This window comes from Halichoeres trimaculatus, unplaced genomic scaffold (assembly GCF_033239565.1).
Source record: "Halichoeres trimaculatus isolate MK-OKI-2021-1 unplaced genomic scaffold, fHalTri1.1 fHalTri1_scaffold_24, whole genome shotgun sequence".
NCBI classification, from domain to species: Eukaryota; Metazoa; Chordata; class Actinopteri; order Labriformes; family Labridae; genus Halichoeres; species Halichoeres trimaculatus.
Window position 1 is genome coordinate 3,942,023 of NW_027437202.1, and position 19,409 is coordinate 3,961,431.

General features: G+C 43.2%; 2 protein-coding genes across 2 annotated transcripts in view; one reads left to right on the forward strand and one right to left on the reverse strand.

Moving 5' to 3' along the window:
* nid2a (nidogen 2a (osteonidogen)) overlaps positions 1 to 12,772 on the reverse strand; it is a 31,572-nt gene extending 18,800 nt beyond the window's left edge. Inside the window, exons 1-4 of the mRNA XM_074664561.1 lie at positions 12,727 to 12,772; positions 5,723 to 5,940; positions 4,529 to 4,714; positions 4,324 to 4,440 (exon numbers count right to left, since the gene is read on the reverse strand). Of these exons, the coding sequence (XP_074520662.1) occupies positions 4,324 to 4,440; positions 4,529 to 4,714; positions 5,723 to 5,929 (510 nt within the window). The 5' untranslated portion in view covers positions 5,930 to 5,940; positions 12,727 to 12,772. The remainder of the gene's footprint in view (positions 1 to 4,323; positions 4,441 to 4,528; positions 4,715 to 5,722; positions 5,941 to 12,726) is intronic.
* ptger2a (prostaglandin E receptor 2a (subtype EP2)) lies at positions 8,788 to 18,010 on the forward strand. Its single transcript, XM_074664562.1, has 3 exons — positions 8,788 to 9,422; positions 10,110 to 11,050; positions 15,754 to 18,010. Exons 2-3 carry the CDS (start codon positions 10,169 to 10,171, stop codon positions 16,039 to 16,041), a joined length of 1,170 nt encoding a protein of 389 aa, XP_074520663.1. The 5' UTR covers positions 8,788 to 9,422; positions 10,110 to 10,168; the 3' UTR covers positions 16,042 to 18,010.
* Positions 18,011 to 19,409: the final 1,399 nt, after the last annotated feature.

Genomic DNA, 19,409 nt, shown 5'->3' on the forward strand with positions numbered 1-19,409 from the left:
GTTCAACCACTCCCAAATTATTCTAACACCTCATATTTAAACTTCACACCTCCTCGTCTCCTCCTCTTCCTCTCTCATGTCTCCCTCCGCTGGGAGCCGTGTTTAGATTTCACACCCGTCAAACCCTCTTCTTCCGACCACCGCACGTTATTGACATACTGACCCCCGTTTGTGGGTTTCTAAACATCTATTCTGGGTGAATTAGAGGAGGATAAATAAACGGAGACGAGATGAAGCGGGGAACTTCTTCAGGAACTCATTTCCTTCATGTCGGCGGGCACAGTCGGCCCACTCTTCCCTAAACCACATTTGGGAAACACTGATTTGGCGGACGAGGGGAAGACTGTGAGTGATTCTGTTGTTTTCCTTTGGGAGGGAATCAGATTATTTGTGCAAACACACACACACACACACACACACATTGCTGTCTCCAAACCCCCAGCCCAGATGTTGATCTCCACAGCTGTCTTCCTGTGTGTCTGGACATCTTTCACGATGATGTTACAGCATTCGACGCAGACATCTCACTTATCCAACACAGATGTCCTCCACCTATACTCACCTCATGTGTGTGTGTGTTCCTAATTGTTTACATCAACATCTTTAAACTATCTTGTTGTTTGTGGGCGGGGAGGGCTTTGTAGCCCCCAGGCTCTGTGTAATTACTGAGGAGGGGGTCTCTCTGTGTTTTTGCTGGAGCTACAAGAGGGGATCCGCTTCTCCTTTGTCCTTAATATCCCTGTTAAACGTCTGTATTTTTCTCCCCGGCTGCCCCTCCTTCTTCCTGGGAGGGGGAGACGAGGGGGGTCAGAAGATGAGAAGTGAAGGGAGGAGGGGATAAGGGGAGATAGGGAGATGAAAGGATGCAGGGGGTAGGCTGGAGAGTGGCTGGAGGAATATGGGAAACAGCTCCTTCACGACAGTTTGGAAAACACAAGTTGATGAAAAGCAGCGGGTAACATCACACTGCAAAAAATTAAAACTTATCAAGTGTTTTTGTCTTATTTTAGGTAAAAAGTGTCTCATTATACTCAATATGAGCCACATTTAACTCATCAGTGCAAAAAAGTGTCTTTTTCAAGTTGTTTAAAGACAAAAATGAGGTCTGAGCTGCTAAGTTGCACTCTGCTTCCACTCTCCACCAACTTCCCTTTTTAGTTCGTTAGAAAATAAATCAGTGTAATTCACAAAATGTCAAACTATTCCTTTAATTTGCGGTCTCCTCCTCCTCCTTCTGTGTGGTCACTCGCAGAGTTTAAGTCAGCCTATGTGTGCGCTTTATACACTCCCAGCTGGAAGACAACAAATTGCCGCGGACACACATCAAAGACTTTTAGATGGTGTGTGTTCTGACACCCCTCACACACACACACACACACATACACATCAACCTTCCTACAGCGGTTTGTGACACCTTTTCTCCTCAAACTCAGACGGTGACTGTCTCCGGGAGGAACAAATGTTTGTTGTGACAGTTTACGTGGTGACATAATCTGTCTGCTGCTCCATGGGGGGCAGCTCAGATTAAAACTGTCTTTTTTTTATACTCTCATGGTACATTTGCAAAGAGAAAACCCCATAATGGCAGGTTGCTAATGAGCAAACACATAACTTACTTCACATATACGTCTTGACATGGCTTAATTACAGCCTTGCAGAGCGACAGCTGCTGCTAACACATAGCAGGTGTCGTGTGGAAGCAATTCTCTGTCTCATTCAGTGTAGTCTCATCATATTTACCTCTGTTTGGTCTTGTCCAGCTCTGTTTATGCTCTTCACTGATTTACTCTGTCTTTATATGGTTTAGTCTACTCAGACTTCAGCAGCGTGCAGCTTCACTGACTCTTCTCTCGAACAAGTGACTCAACAGTCTGCAGCGAATGTTTCGGATCAGGTTGTAATTATCTAAAGCTGGATCCCGCTCGATGCTGAGGACCAATGTTCGACACTTGTTTTGTTGGTCGCTGGGTTTTTCGGCTCTGTGGTCACGGCACAGCTGCAACCAGGCACGGAGGGAGACAGAGAGCAGCTGCAGTCCAGTTGCCAGCCTCACCGGAGTGCTGCAAACGGAACTGCCTACAGCGTGGGAACTGGCACACACACACATCAACACACACACACACACACACACACACACACAGAGTCCAAGCTTGTGGCTGGGAACAGTGCAGTCAGTATTTCGCTGCTGTCATATGAAAATCCAGCTCGACTCTAAAGGAATCTCTGCTCTCCTTATGTTTGAGGAAATTGTACAGCTTCGAGGCTTGGGGGCTTTTTTTGAACCACTTGTGAGCACATGCACTGCAAAAAACTGGAATCTTATCAAGTGTTTTTATCTTGTCTTTGTTTTTGTGGCTCATATTAAGTCTAATTTTTTTGCAGTGCAGAAGCTTTCTGAGCATGAACATGAGAAACCATGACTGTACCTGCAACAAGCTGAGAGGTAAACACTGATTTCGCTGGCTGCTATTAAGCTTCTGAGCCTCAAACATCACAATTTGAGGGATTCCCTACAAGAAACAATAAACAACACAGAAGAAAACAACAGATCCTCTTTGTGTTGCAAGAAAAAAAAATCAGGGGACAAGAGAGGAGAGCCATCTGAAAGGTGAGGGCCAGATCTCAACAGAGCAGTCCATTTATTCATCCCGTCAGCCTCATCTGACCTTCACACCGCAAACATGCAACAAGCTGCTCCACACTTTCCATTTCTGCACTCGCAGCTCAGAAGAGAGGCTGAGAGCGCACAGGAAGGGGACTACAGGACACATTTTGAATACTGTGCATCCAAAAAGCAAGCATTGAAGCTAGCTGCTGCTGTTTTCCTGCACTTTAGATGACATTTATATTCTTAATGTGTGATATTAGAGAGTGTAACAGCCTCCGCTAACATGACATGTGCTCTATTAGCAGCATGCTACTCAAAGCAAAACACAGAAGGCCAGACTCTGAAAGGTTTGGGTCATTAGCTAATTGAGCTACATGGTAGCAGATACAACAGACTGAGTGTTTAAGCTTAAAGTGAAGCAATTACATTCCAATTATGATAATAACCTCCTCTAGGATCATTTCAAAGACACAATCCAGCTTTTAAAGGGTGAGAACTTTCTCTCTTTCATAGTATTTTCCTGTATCCGCTCCTTAAACACAACACAGTCAGCCCCTTCCCCCTGAAACACCACCTAATAGACATCCTCACAAACACACACCTCAGGTTAATCAGTTCTCACACACATACCACTCTACCCCCAACGCACCCCACCCAGCACCTCTGGCTAATCACTTCAAAGGGAGATGCTATCAGCGCGGAGAGGGACCCGCTGGAGTAAATCCCAGCAGGGACCCCGACTGCTTCAATCTGACAAGGCAGACAGAGCCTTTAACTAACACAACAACCCCCTTTTTCTGGACGTAATAAAACATTTGGATATCAGCCTTCAGGTGGCATTTCGTCAGCACTATGGTGGACTCCAATAACGATTTGTTTGACTTTGATCAATCAGAGACGTAAAAGAAACCAGACGACAAGAGTTAAAGAAAAGGACAAGCAGATGAGACGGAGGGAGACAGCAGGGGGGGCTTTTCTTAAAGCTGCCACTCCCCTCATCCCTCCACCCCACAAACCTGGAACAACAAAGCTCTGTTTGTTTGATCAATTAGTTCAGCAGGCGCGGCTTTGGCTGGAGTCTCAGATCAACTTTATGTTCTCCTATTCTCTCTGTAAAGGCATGAAATGTGTCTACGGTGAATTAGGGATTGAAGCTTCAGAAATCAGAAAAACTGTAATTATCACCAAATGATGTGTTGGATCCTTCTCAAACTTTGTGTCGTGGGAAAACTGAGTGAAGGTCAAGTAGGGGGAGATCTGAGGCACAGATACTCTGTTTGATGAGAAGAACAAGTGCCTGTGAGTGCCCTGAGCAGAAAAAGGCTGCAGTTGTTGCTTCTGACGCTCAGATTTTCTCTCTAACAAGGACAGTAGTGAGCGATGAGAGCTTCAATAGGAAACCAGGTTAGTAACTAGTAAATGGCTTAAAACCAGCAGAGCATGTGAAGGAATGGTCCAACATGCTCACGTCTACCTGTGTGTGTGAACTGGAGGAGGGGATAATGAGACGGGAGGCACTTTGATGACCCTTAAAGATGACCTCTGACCCCTTGAAAAGGTTAAGAGGCAGATTAGGAGGGAAAGAGGAATTACAAATAGGCCCCCCACCCCTGGCTGATTACAAGTGATGCACATCCTCCAGGAATTTGGGATCATCTCTCACGAAAACACGCTCTCACACGGGCCTGATAGTGTAACCCACTCATCAATCTTACCTTGTTGGAAGGCGCGGTGGTTCGTGATGGCTCCTCGTACGCTGCAACGTTCTCCCATGTAGCCACCACGACGTGTGTAGGGGTGAATTTGGAATCAGGGAAGCCTCGGTGCACCTCCTGGATGAGCACATGAATCATGAATGAATGACGGAAGAGGAGGGAAGAAGAAACGGCTAATGGGAAGTGAACTGAAAAAGCGACAAACCTGGGCCATTTTGTTGAGCACGCTGGGTGTTTCAGTCACCCTGTAGTAAATCTGTCCTCGCCCTCCACTGGTGTCGATGTCTGCCAGGAACGGCGCCACAGCAGGAAAATCTGTAGGGAAGCCATCGTCGACGTACTGCTTCTCCATGGGCAGGTCCTGGGCTGAGATGATGCCATTCGTAGCCACCTACGAACACAAAGAGCTGAATCTGAACACTTGGAGAGCGATCATAACACTCCTCTGAGGGATTTCTTTAAGGCCGTCTTGAACCCATGGAACCTCCTAATGAACTCCCCTCATAAACCACGGCAACCTCCTCATGGACCCCAGGAACCACATAATGAACCCCGAGATCGTCCCCATAAACCACAAAGACCTCCTCGAGCACACTCTGGGGCTCCTTTGGGGATCTGGGAGTCTGTTCCCAGACTATAAGTAACAAATATTCAAAGCATGCGAGACTGGTACCAACTTCTCTTTTTTTATTTACTACACTGTAAAAAAGCACGAAGCCTGGTGGCAGAATTTGGAAGTGCATGTACAAGAGTTAATTTACGCCACTTTACAGTACTTCTTTAATAACTCAAAATCCACTAAACTTAAAGCTCCTGTGATGATTTTTTCATGGGTCATAAAACAGACTGAACTCCTGCTTTAAAGATAAAATCTTTTAGAGCATTTTTATTGAATACATCATCTGATAATGACCATAGGCCATGTTTGAATCACTTTAAGACTGCAGGTGTTGAAGCTGTAGCGACCGCTCAGGGCTTAAAATGCTACTAAGTAGCTCAAATTATACAATAAAAGTATGTTTAGTTTGATTTAGAAGCATGAATTTCAGATGTCATCAGCCAAAACTGGACATAGTCAAGTGTTTCAACAGGGAATCTGAGCAAATTCCCCTTATTGCCAAATTACATAATAATGTGACTCAGGCAGGGGCCATTCAGCGCAACAGGCACTGGACTACAAGCATAATTTGATTTATTTACAGTTTTAAGAGTCAAATTGTGTAAAAAATAACTTTCAGCTTCTTACAGAAACTTAAATAAATAGTTTAATTTCTCAGAGTAAAACAGCTGCCTGTCACAGCTGCAGCCTTCTCCTGCAAAGAGTTATATGATGGCATTAACTTGAGGCTCCTGCAGAGAGTTAGAAGCGTGCAAACAGGATGAATGAAGCAGTACTCACATAAAGCTGGGAGAACTGGGAGTCGTAGAAGTATAAGGGTCTGGGCAGGGTCAGCACTTTGGACGTTTCATCGTCGCCCTCTGCCAGGATCAGATCTCCACTCAGAGGACCGTAAGGAAACAGATCAGCCCTCTGGATGCCCGTCACCACGCACACGCTGACGCTCCAGCAGAGCGCACACGCCGCGAACAGTCGCCCTCTCTGCATCGTGGAGCCGGCTTGAATGGAAGAGGGAGAGAAGGTGAAGTGGGAGAAAGAAGGAGAGGACTTTCCTCCTTTTTCAGCGAGCCGCTCAGACTTCAGCAGGGTGGGAGGGAGGGAGGGAAAGGGGGAGGGAGGGAGGAGCGAAGGCGCGCTCGGATTGGTCAGGGGGCGCGCGGAGTGACAGCGAAAGGCCGGTAACATCTGGCTTGTATTAAGAGAAAAGACAAATAGAGCGTTTTTAATCCGGATGTAACTGTATCTGTTTCACAACAATGTAAAAAGGCTTGTGTGATTTCAACACACGGACACACACACACTTCACCACACGCACACACCATCTGGGAAAAACGGCTTAAATCCTCGAATAGCGCGAAAAAACATGAATAAAACTTAATTTGTGACTTCTTTAACATATTTAATAAACTTTTTATGACTCCACAATATTTTCCTGACACGCGGATAATTAAGTTTATTACGTTCTATTGAAGTCATCCTTACCTTGCGCGCCACCTAGCGTCTGAATTTAACATTACACCCCCTTAAGTGTAAAGTAAACTCTGTAATATTTAAGGAGTTTAAATCTTAACCCTTAGTGCTTTGAAGGCTTTTATTTTGAAAGTGCGTAAAAAAGGAAAAAGGTGAATAAAGTGTTTAAGTAAAGTTTCTTCCAGTAGTCTTTCTAGTGAATAAAAAGTAAAAAAAAAAAAAAAAAAGTGCTCAACCACTGCACAAGACATACAGCAACAGTGCCCTCTGGAGGCTCTCCGGTGAATATCAAGTAAAAAAATATTTGTACTTACACAAAAAATCCTCTAGATGGCAGCAAAGGCAAAGCTAAGTAAATGAATCACAGGACCTCACCAAAGAAAACGGGGTAGATTTTAATTTGATTACTTAAGTGTAAAAACAACTTTAATGTGAGTTTTATTTGACTGTTCTTCTTATCCTACAAATCTAAAAACATAATTTGGTTTGACTTCCTGTTCTCAAGGTTTTGTGTGTGTTTAATTACAGCTACTGACTGGCCAACTTCATTTCTGACATCAGATATTAACCAGAATCGATCAGTTCATTTATAATTCAAATAAAGACCATTAGAAAGCCGGGAAAGGCATTTTTTGTTGACACACGGGACTAATGTGAGGGATGAAACTCGGCACTGTGCTGTTTGTGTTTGTGTGTGTGTGAGTGTGAGAGGGAGAAAGAGAAGGGCTAACAATACATCAGCGCTTGTCAGCACTTTAACAGACGCCAAGCCCTCTACAAAGGCTGTTTACTAGCAGAGCCGAGCGCAGCAGAGGATTTATGGGTTAAGACCCTGATCAATAATTGAATTACATCTAAATAAAGAGCTCAGACGGTGAGCTTAAGATGCCCACTGTAGACCATGAGGATTCTGAGCGAAGGCCTGAATGAGTTAAAAACTAGAAACGAGGAGTAAAAAGTGGAAATTCGCAAAAACAAAAACAAACTGATGGAAGGAAAGAAAGTGAAGGAAATGTCAGAGTTAAAAAGGGAAAACGACAGAGTATGGAAGGAAAGGGACAACAGGAAAAGTAGGTAAGGGGGAAAAGGGCGTCAGCCAGGGCAGAGGATGAGGTTAAAGGGGCCTCAGCTGGATGACGAAACAAATATAGATCAAAGGTAGGAAAAAAAAAACAGGCAACAGGAAGAAGAGATAAGAGATAGAGTGAAAGGAAGCAGATCAGTCATAACTAGAAATAACTTTTAGGCCCAAGAAATGAAAATGAATCAGTGTTTGAGGAGCTATTAAAACCACATTCAGTGGATCAGGTTTGTTGAAATGTCTGCGGTCTTACCCAAAAGGGTCAAAAGTGACGTGTATAAGTGACTCCAAGTGGCATAATGGCAATATGTCATAATGAGGGATTGGTTAATGGGTCCGTGTAGAAGCACTCAAGTGTCATCTCAGAGCTTTCAGCGACTATTTTCAGAGCATGTTGGACAAAAGTGTCATTACAATACTGTGTGATTACATTAGAGAATTTATCGAAACCTATTACGCTAAAAATGGGCAGATGTGGAAATGGAGGTTGATGTCATCCTCATTTAGGGGAAATATCTATACCCAGAGGAGGACATGGAAAAAGTGTGATTCAACTTTTTAGTTTGTCTCTACAAGTCAAGGCAGATCTGGTTCTGTTGAGGTTTCTACCTGTAGCTGTTAAAGTTGTTGTCAACAAGTCTAATTTTCCATCATCTGAAATACAGAATAAAAAATCACTGACATAAAGAAATGGAAACAAGTCCATGTTCCCAATGCTTTGTTCTTCAGAGTTCATCTGCACCATATGGGACATACTTCTCCCCTTCTTGTTATTTTTAGAGTCATGCTATTTGCAGGTCTGGAAGTCACTAAAGTGTCACGTACTGTGCATTTCGGAGACAGTTTCTCTGTTGTTTGTTCACAGAAAGATCCCTTCAGGGAACGAGAAACAACCGCAGATTTTTCTTTTATGCTATGCAAATGATCTCAGCTTGGTCTGTGCTGCATTATTCAAACAAAGGACTTTGTTTTGTTTTCCATTGTTTACTATGTATGCATGCAAAGTATAAGGCAGAATTGAGAGCTTTGCAAACCATGAATCCAGATTTTTTCTCTAGTCATTAAAGTTTTGTAAAGTTATTACAAAAGAGAGATCAAACAACTAAAACACGTCATTAACGCCCTGTTCATATTCGCTAAGATAAGTTATGATATGCTAATGTTATGCATGTTAACTCTGTATTCACGCGGTGGGCGTGCCCAACCCATGTGACGTCACCGCATCGTTCCCTGATACCCCGGGTCCATTCATGCCTGCCTCATCACTGCGCCGCGCGCCTCGCCTTCTCCACACCGCACCCTGGAGCCCCCGGCAGCCACACATGTGAAGCTAAGACAACTTTGGGATTTTTATTCCTGTTTCCTGGAAGACTGGAACTGGACTGAAGGAATTTTAACACGGAAATTAAACATCCACGCTGCGCGGAGCGAGCTGTAGGTGATAGGAGAACTTTATCATTTTGGTGCGTAAACGCTGAAATTGAGGCAGGAAAGTGTCAAATTTCGCTGCAGGGCGAAACAAAAGAAAACTTTTGAGCTCTAGTCTCTCTTGTTTTTTAATTTTACCGTCTTTTTGACATCAATTCCAACTTTTCGAGCCTGTTTCTGTATTTTGCAGCACGTTTTTGTTGCGCATTCATTTCAGCGATGGGTTTGAACTCCAGACTCTGCCTATGTCTGCTGTGCCCAGAAAGGACACCACATTTCTTCAGTATATAATATAAAAAGGGTATGTCAACAAGTCTCGTGCTCTTAATCTCTGCTCAACTGTGCGCTGCACGAGTCATCAACCGCGCACCAACACCTGGACACATCCGACTGAACTCTTCATTTGCGCTGGACTCAGCTTCTGCTGTGTTAGTCTTCAGTCCGGTGACATTTGGAGCCTGAACACCAGCAGGCATCAGCACAACAAACACGTGTAAAAAGGTGAGTCAGATATCTGGCGCACTCAGTGAAAGTGAGCGCACACAAACACGAGGACGCATACAATAGGAACAGATGTGTAGCTGTGTGTTGGACTGTGTTTACACTCAAATATCCACATTTTTCTGGAGTGGGGCAACAGCTGCAAGTGTGAAACAAGATTAGATGTGCTGGGTCACTTTTATGATCCATGACAACTGGGACTTTGAGGAGAAAACCTGTCAGCTGATGTCTGGGAAGTGGCTCTGGAATTTTTGCTGCAGATGCAAAATGGTTTTTATTTATATAAAAGAGGAAGAGCATGTTCCCTAAATTTTTAGGTGTGTTTGCAGGATCTGTAAAGCTACATCACAGCTTGCAAAAATGAAAGTAAAGTGGTCTTTATTATGACACAGGCTTTTGCTGGCATCCACTCAAAAAAGAGACTGTAAGTATGGGATACTTGTAAACAAGCTCTATAATTAAAGCAGGGTCTTTCCAGGTCAGGGGCAGGCATGTAAACAAATGTTGCTCATATTTCAGGAGAAAGCACTAATAGGCAGAATCCCTGGACAAGCAGGGTTGGGACATTTTGGTAAAAAGTCAATCTTTGTTTAAAATCAATTTGATGCTTCTTTACTTTATGACTGTGAGTCATCTTAATGTCACAAGACTTCATCTCAAACCTTCTTTCCTCTTCTCTGACTCCAGGATGGTTGCTGATAACTCCTTAAGGACACATTTTTGACCTTATCCGTGGAAGCAGGGGCATGGATCCAACACAAACCCTCCACTTTTCAGCTGCGACTCAAACTACAAATAAACCATCAAGTACTAACGACCTAGTAATATGCCACTACCAGGCCCACATCAACCCCGACACCAAGCCTCTCATCAGCGCCATCATGTTTGCCCTAGGAATCTTCGGCAACGTAGCCGCACTGGTGATCCTGGAGATACGTCGACGTAGAGACACAAGGGTGGCACACCCAAGACGGCGATCGTTGTTCCAGGTCCTTATCACATCCTTAGTGGTCACGGACTTGACAGGGACCTGCTTGGTTAGCCCGCTGGTGCAGCTGTCGTATTACCGCAACACTTCTTTAGTGGAGATGTCGGGCTCTCAGAGTGTTTGTAAGTACTTTGGTTTCAGCATGACCTTCTTCAGCCTGGCCACCATGTCCCTCCTCTTCATGATGGCACTGGAGAGAGGTTTTTCCATCGGGTACCCCTACCTGTACAACCGCCACGTCACCAAAAAATGTGCCTACATCACGATACCATCAGTGTTCCTGTTCTGCGCATTATTCTGTCTCCTCCCTTTTGCAAAGTTTGGTACCTATGTACAGTACTGCCCCGGCACGTGGTGCTTCATCGACATGAAGCCTGAGAGACTGGCTGATCGCGTCTACGCCAACCTATACGCTACGGTGATGCTAGTGCTGGTGCTAGCTATCGTGGCGTGTAACTGTTTTGTGGTGTACCAGCTGTTCAAGATGTACCAACGTCGGAAGAGGAACGGTGGCTCGGTGATGGCGACAAAAAGACCCAGCAGGGAGCGTAAGTCGGCGTCCATGGCTGAGGAGGTGGAGCATCTCATCCTGCTGGTGTTCATGACCATCATCTTCATCATCTGCACGATGCCCCTAGTGGTGAGACATCAGTGTGGCACTCACTTTTTACACACATAAACACACAGGTTTCTTATTGTTCCTGGAGAGTCATTCTGCTCTCAAGTAATTTGTTTCAAAGCCAGACAGAAATTTATTTCAGACAAAAAGCAGAACATGACAAGTCTCTGAGAGAATAGTCAAAATGAAGGTTGACGGGAACACAAAGTCTGGGTTGAACTAATTATTTAAGGTTTTTCTTGGAGAGGAAATGGAGCGTCTGGAACAAACACATTACTGATAAAGAAAGCCCAACATAAGAAGAAAAGAAAAGAAACGTTTTTCTCCTTGTGTGAACTTTGGTTTCCTGTTTGGAGATCAGTGACGTACTAACAGAAACCTCATTGTGGCTTTAAGCTAAATGCCACAGAAACAACAGTGGCATCTATTGGCACATGTGTTATTTATCTCATCAATATCTTTGTGTTACTGTGCCTGGGCTCTTGTGGCATTTTGCATAAGTTCTGCTTTCACTCAACAGGCTGTAGGCTGTGGTACAAACTCTTATCAGTGACATTTAAAGACGCTTGTATGATGCCACGGATTGAAACAACGGTGTTTTGTCTCATTCTTAGAAAAAAATCTTCCACAATTACATTTTTAAAGTAACAGCTGTCCATAATCTGAGCTACTTGGTAATAAGTTTCCTTAATTATTTGAAAAACCAAAAGTTTTCCTGAAATGTCCTGAGGTAAAATGTATCGCCAAGAGCCATGAATGTTAAGTTTTCTTCTTTATGCATCCAGGATTTGGTCAGCTGTGTCATCATGAAAACATGAAGGCAGACCATAATGAGATGATAGCGCTGACTGTACTATGAATTTGGTTTCGAACGCAAAACAACAGAATAAATCATGTTTCTGATGACTAATTACAGGGAGCACTTAGCTGTTACTTACTTATGAGTGCTCTGAATCAACAAATTAAGGAGTGAAATGATAGATTAATGAGATTAAAGTGATAAGAGATTAATCACCTCTGATGGCTGAAGTGGAGCAGGACATTATGAATCGAGAGACCAGAGTTCAAAGCCGTGATAAGACATTTAGCTATCTCAGTACGCCTCCAAAAACCATTTTTGCGTCTCTCTCCTGATTCCAACAGGAAAATCAATAAGTTTCCCAGCAGATATGATGATGTGTTTTCACAGCAGACAGCAGTAATGGGGCCAAAGTGCCTTCTTGTGCACCGCTGTGGCTTGAAATGCAGACATTACCGCTCTGCAACAACTGCCAAAATTCAGCATCGGGCTTAATTTGATCGCACAAGAAAACACAGCATGAGTGGAGCTTGGTGAAGTATATTTCAAGTCTTACCTGTGATCCTGTTTTGCTAAACCTCAGAAAAGGTCGAGGTGAGACAGTAAATTTTAAACTAACAATTAAATGAATTTGCAATAAAATTAATTTCTGAACAAACAAGTGAATGCCGTCAGAGCGAACCGCAGGGCGTGAAATTGTCCTTTAAAGAGAAGCACACAGTTTGTCCTCTTAAATGTCATGGCTTAATAAGCAAGCGTCCCCTGTACGCCGTGTACCAGGTGTCGCCTGATGCTGGCAGGTGAAGGACGCAGGTATCAGCTTCCTACATTCACCTCCAGCTCCAACAGTGAGATTAAAAACAGTAAGGAAGTGATTTAGCACTTAAATTTAACTAACCTGTGTTTCCGTCTTAGTATCCGTACCAGCCCTCACACCTTCATCACTACAAGCAGGAAACATAAAAAACATTTATTTCAGCCACGTATGATGGATCCTTCCTCTAATGAGAGTGCTGCGCCGTATATCTAAGTCAATCACTTACTGTGTCGGCCACATTCATCTCTCCTCTTCTCATATTTCTGAAGAATGGCCACATTAACCTATTGGCAGACATTTCCATTCTTTGGCCTGCAGGAAGATGAAGAGAAGCTTTTACCATATTTCACTCAAAGTGCATTCAAAGTGAGTGTGATGTGCTGTCTTGTTTTGAAGTCACATCCATCCTTGATTTGTTTCCTTTCTCCTTTTTTTATTTCAAAAAACACAGGAGGAGAGAAGCTGTTCATCTAACATGAGAAAATAGAAATCGTGAGAGATGTTATTTGAGATATTTGTGGTCGTGAGCGTCACGTTACAACACATTAAAAAGCTAAACATAACCTCACATGCATTATTAATGAAGAGCTCTATATAAACACCTATGGGTGTCCAGCCAGCTACGTGATACCACAGTCTGAGGTCAGGACATCACACACACACACTCTCAGAAAGATCAAATTACATTTCTCTGCTGATATGAAACCCAACGCTGAGGTGCCTCAGGTTATCAGGGATCTTATTCATAACCAAAAGTGTCATTTGGTTTCCTGTTGGCACAGAAAAAATGATGAAGACACTTTTTTTTTTGGACACTTCTCGCTGCCTGCACGGATGTGACCTCATAAACGGCTAATTCACTCCTTCAACTTTTAACACCAACCCTCACAGCTTCTCAGAGTGACACATTTGCAGTATTTACTTCCATTTATCACCACTTTAAATAGCTGTTGATACCAAGAGCAACAGATTAAATCACAGCTGGAAAGCATCAGACGCTCTGCATTAATGCTTTTACTGCACTTCCTGTTCACCCTAAGAGAGGAGAGGAAAATGGGTTCACAGTGTGAGATGGCTCAACCTAAAAATTCTGTCTCCACACGCACCAACCTTCTGTTTTTCTGCCTCACACACGGCCAGGCCTGTCACTGATCAAAAAAATAATCCCATGTGGTTTTGTTTGGACAGACTTTTGGATTAAGCGCTGATCTTCTCGACATTTTTGACAAACAAAGCATACTTTGTTAATTTCTTTTGCGTCATTTCTGCTCGTTACAGCGGTATAAAATTTCCTAAACACGTTATATAACAATAACCAATCCTACAGCGGTTAAGAAGATAGCTTTCCAGCAGCTGATGATGTGCCTTGAAGCAAGACGCCTTAATTTAGTGAAGACAGTTGCATTTGGAGATTGCCAATTAGTCCTCATGGTAGCAATAAAACCGCAGGGTCGTGTGACCCAGGGACAGGAAATTGGCTTAATGAGGCTGGCGCGACAATGTTAGTGTAACCATCGCTCTCTGAGGCAGCTGGGAGCTTTTAAGGAAGTGAAACCTGAGTCGAGTTAGGAGCTGAAGTTTATAATGGAAGAGAAAGAGGGACAGAAAAACAAGAGAAAAAAGGCGGGGGTGAAGACAGAGGGTGGAAAATATCAGTTAAATACAAAAGCAGTGACTTTACAGCCTCTTCACTTTTGCCTTCACATTTCACTGGATATTGTTCATAAGTGTCCCCGGAGAGAGCAGCTGTAAGACTTTTCAAACCTGAAAGCTGGTCATAACTTCCATGGATTGTGCTAGCATGAGTGTTCCCAACTCCGCGGACACAAGCTGAGGGAATTTGCTTCTTGTAACGAAGGCCAACGTCTGCAGCAGCAAAAACCAGAGTGATATCAGCTGCTTAAAGAGCTAAAAGGTGGGCCCCTCCACTTGACAACTGCAAATGTGTAAATATTTTTGACAGTGGTGGGTCATAAATCATCTTCGTTTATGGCGCCCCTGAAAACAGGTAGCATTAAAGATTTAGAGATGGACGCTGTGTATGGTGTAGTGTAAACATTTACAATTTACATTTGACAAATTTACACTCAGCTGTAAATTTTTGGAGACAAGGGAGCTGAAAATCAACAGCAAGCTACACATTTATAATGTAAGTTTTTAGTGATCTTAATTTAAACGCTCTACAGCTGCACTTCTCATATATTTCAAATATATATTTTTCCAGTTCTGCACAATAAATGAGTATTACACAACAAATGTGATTAGAGCATGCACCATAATACAATATGCTAATTCCACTACAGTATCAGTGAAAATATCAGTAAAAAATCCAATATGCATCCCTACTTAATAAAACCTTGATGCTAAAAATATAATGACTAATCCCCCATATTTTCCTGAAAACATGTTGCAGAAAGTGATAAATGTCAGCACAGAGACGGCAATAACACTCTTGATTTCGCAACAGACGCTCTCATTATCTCTGTATCTCCCTGTGTGTGTGTGAGCCACTTCAGCTGGACATCAGCCTGGGAACTTTTGACTCGCTTCAGCCTCAGCATTCAACATCTGCCTCTCAGCCTCTCCTCAAACCACTGAACACACAAAGGTTCACAGTCTCCATCATTTATGGCGTGCCTGTGTTTGCCTCAGCGGTCTGTACGAAGAGCAAACAGAATGATGCAGAGGGTAATTGAAATATCCTCTTTGAGTTAGGACTCTGCAAACATCCTGTGGACTGAGTGGCAGAGCTTCCTGCATGTAAGAGGATGAAGGTGTAATGGGGTGAAAACGTCACTGAGAGTGTGGGAAAACTCATATTTGGACAAAGAGATGGATTACACTTTCACTCAGGTGACATCTGTAAACAGAGGCTGTGCTCTGGATGTGTGAGCTCCTCCAGGAGCAGTCATAAATCTGCTACACCAGCACTGATTATCTTATGATTCTGACATAAATCCACCAATGAAGGAGCAACCTGACTCACTAGTGGAAAGATAAACACTGGATTTCCATTTTGCACCAGTTCCTTTAGCACCTGCAGGTTTGGAAGTCTGTATTTTTTTAGATCGTCTAATTTAACCCACATCCTCTTTTTCCACTTCCCAGATCCGCGTCTACATCAATGCAACTCCCTCTGATGAGTCTCACCGTATGGACCTGATCGCCCTGCGCTTCATCTCCCTCAACTCCATCATCGACCCCTGGGTCTTCATCCTGCTCTCCCCCAGCGTGCTGCACTTCTTCTGGGCCTCAGTTTGTCGTGCTCCCTTGGGGATCTCCAGGGGCTCCATATTCAAAACATCATTGGCCAAAGAGAATACTCAGCACAACGTGGAGCTTTCCTGCCAGACGTGGGAGTACAAAGAGCATTATCAGACTGCAGAGCCTGTATGACCGTAGCAGTATTCTAGTTTTTATATTTATATTTATTTAACTATGGAACTGGGAGGTGTGTGGACTGAAACATCTCTGTTTTTATAGCCACCGTCTTTGGGTTGTTCTTGCCAATCATGGAGAGTTTACACCCTCATCTAGCATTTCAGCCAAGTGAATGCATACAGACTTCTCTGGAGCTTGACATTCAAGTGTAAAAGCTCAACATGTTGCCTCCTTTGCTGCTTTTATTTCACACCATGCACCAGTTAACTTAAAAACAAGATGCTGACAGTGGAAAAAGAAGTGTATTGATTTCGTGATAGTTAATACAGCAACAAACTAAATATGTCAAAGACACGAGACGCTCAGTGTCATCATCTTGAGGATATTATCTTATCACCTCTGAGCTCCCCAACCCCCAACATACCCTCTGGTCTGCTTCGGTAACCCTTCCCCTCGCATTCCAACCGGATCTGTGCTGAAGAGGTCAAAAGGCAACAAGCCTGGAGTGAAGGTTTTTCAGTTAGCGCTCACTCAGGGAGTGGCTGATCAACGCAGGGAGAGTTATATGGGTTTTGAAGAGTGTAGCCTCAATATTTCATTTGAACGTTCGACCCCGTGACCTTTGGAGGCTTCTGCTTCTTATTTAGAGAAGTCACCACAAAGATAATACTCTTGCGTAATCTGGTTTTATGAAGTCCTCGTGTAGTGATAGCACAGGCTTTCAAAGCAAACGATGGCCCTCTTTGAAGAGTCGTTGTAGATGTTTCGCAACATCTGCAATGTGCAGTTTCTGTGCAGCTGTGTAGCATCATCCAACTCTGTTAAGTTCAATTTTAAACACAAGGAGAGTCTAATGTCGCCTACACCACCCTGTGGCGATGAGTCATGTTTGCCCCTTGCTGATCCCGTTATGTCATTGTGACGTAATCTCCGAAAAGGTTTATTAGCCTTTAAAACGTACCACTTTCTTTTTAAATCTGTGCCACACGCCAGTTCTCTGACGACAGGGAGCAAATTTAGAAGTTTCACTTTGAACCCCCTCTCTTTTTCCTGAAACTTATTTGGAAACTATGAAGAGCAATTTCCACCGACTTTATGACTTCAGTGCCATTTCAGCTGCCATTGTTTGAAGGAGGGCATCTTGAAATGTTTACTTGATCCTACTTGTGTTTTCTGAGGCTCGTGTCGATTAAGACATAATTTGCCAATCAAAATCTACGTGTTAAAATTTCCAGACTCCTCTGATCTTAGCTGATACAAAGCTGGCCACCAGTACAACTCATCAATGACTGACGTGCTTCAGATGACCAACGCGATTCGGGAAACCCAGTTAATAAAGCCACACATGCTGGATTCATACTGGGTTACATTACATAAAGCCACAGGGAATTGCATCTGTTACAACATCTCTTTCTCTCAAACGGATCAAACCAGACGGAGCGCAAGTGTCTGGTAAGAAAATAAACTACTAGAGATTAGCGCAAGATCTCCCATCGTAAATCTGTCCGAATAGAAAAAATCTCCAGAGTCATGTAACAACGCCTGGTTATACCCAAATTGATTTGTAAATGATGTTAAAAACACACGAGTTCTGGATGCTGGAAAAGTGTGCGAACATGTGTGAACATGGGTTATTGTGTTGTGAGAGCAGCAGTTTACTGCCTCTGTTGTTGGTCTGTTGTTGTTGTGAGCTCTGCATCAAAATGTTCAGTGTTTACGACGGTGGCTTCCTGTGGATTTTGTGTGTGTGTGTGAATGTGTGCCACTTTTCCTGTTGTGTTGTTGTAAGTTCTTTCTTTGCAAAGAGAAGTGTTCAAGTGCCTACAAAAGGTGCAGTTATGTGTGTTAATGTGTGAGTGTGTGTGACAGACAGCACTGAAATGTAACCGTGTCCACGCAGAATGCTACCTACTCATTTCGTCTGTTGTTGAAGTACTGTAGATGAAAGTGAACGCACTGAGCGCAGGAGTGTGTACGTATGTGAGTGTTTTATTGCTTTGTGTAAATAAACATCTCATCCAGCAAGTATTCTGTCTAACCTGCTTTCTAACCTTGTTCCTGTGCATATATACACACTCACACACACTCACAGCTTGTGGATGGCTTCCAGATGTGGAGAGCAAAAGCAAATCTTTCATTAAGAGGCGTGTGTCCCTCCAGGTCTGAGTGAAGACGGTTGGTTTTCTTTTGCAATCAAACATTTCAACACATTGTTATGGTTTGTATTAATGGTAAAATCTATGAAAACTCACAGGAAATGTGTTTATAATCACACCCTGTGCTGTGGTTAGCTTTTGTTTCCATCCACATTTAACGGCTTTCTCCTTGAACTTGTTGTGTAATCATGGCTCTGTACTGGAAGTCACCGCATTGGTTTAAAACCATGTATCTGTAGATGAAATCACGCTCAGGAGTTTTGTGGAAAAGCTTTCACGTTGTTGCAAAGATGCTAATTCGCGCTTATCTGATTTCACAGTTTGCACCTTGCTCGATTTCAGTGGAAACACCAGGGCTAAAGACGACTAGAAGTGCCCTCAAAAATGTATTTAAAGGGTTGTTGAACTTAGCAACATTTAATCTACACACAATCTGACTCGCTCATACTTCAGGTTCAGAAACTGACGTTTTAAAAAGCCCACACACATGCAAATGACTTCCTCTCAGTCTGTCAGCACGCTGTGTGTTAAAGTGCATCGTGCATATTCATCAGAGTGTCACTGTTAGCACCTAGCGTATAACCGCTGCACTGCAGTGTGTTAAAATGACTGACATCATGCAAATGTTTGGGTTTTAAACTCTTTAAAAAATCATCTGTGTCTCATTTGACTGTATGATGAAGTTATGCAACACACACTTCCTGTCGTTGCATGTTTCTGAGCTGAGTCACGGGTCTTTCCTCTGGTCAAAAACATCAACAAAAGCAGCCGCGATGAAGATAATTTACCCAGCCCTCGTGGTTTTTCTCATCGCTGATTGATGGCGGTGAGCTGCGAGAGCTGCGGGTTTCCCTCGTTGGTAAATATTATGCTACACGGTGACGGATACTGTTCTCTGGAATCAGGTTGATTTTTCAGTCAAATGTTTTATCGATCTTTCTCTGTTTTATTTAGAAGTGTTGAGTGTTTGTTTATAACTCAGAACAATTCAGATCTGCTTCCCACAGCTGTGTCGTGATGGACGACACAGATGATTTCTGGTGGGAAAGTTTTAGGAAGAAAGACGCATAAATTTGACCAAAGTTTTGAGCTTGCACCGCTGAAACCAGCACACGTTATGGTTACAGTTCAACAAGAATCAAATTATTCCCTATAATTACCCATAATTCATAGCATATCCTCCCCCTGTCAATTAATGCTCCACCAATAAACGATTACACACCAGAC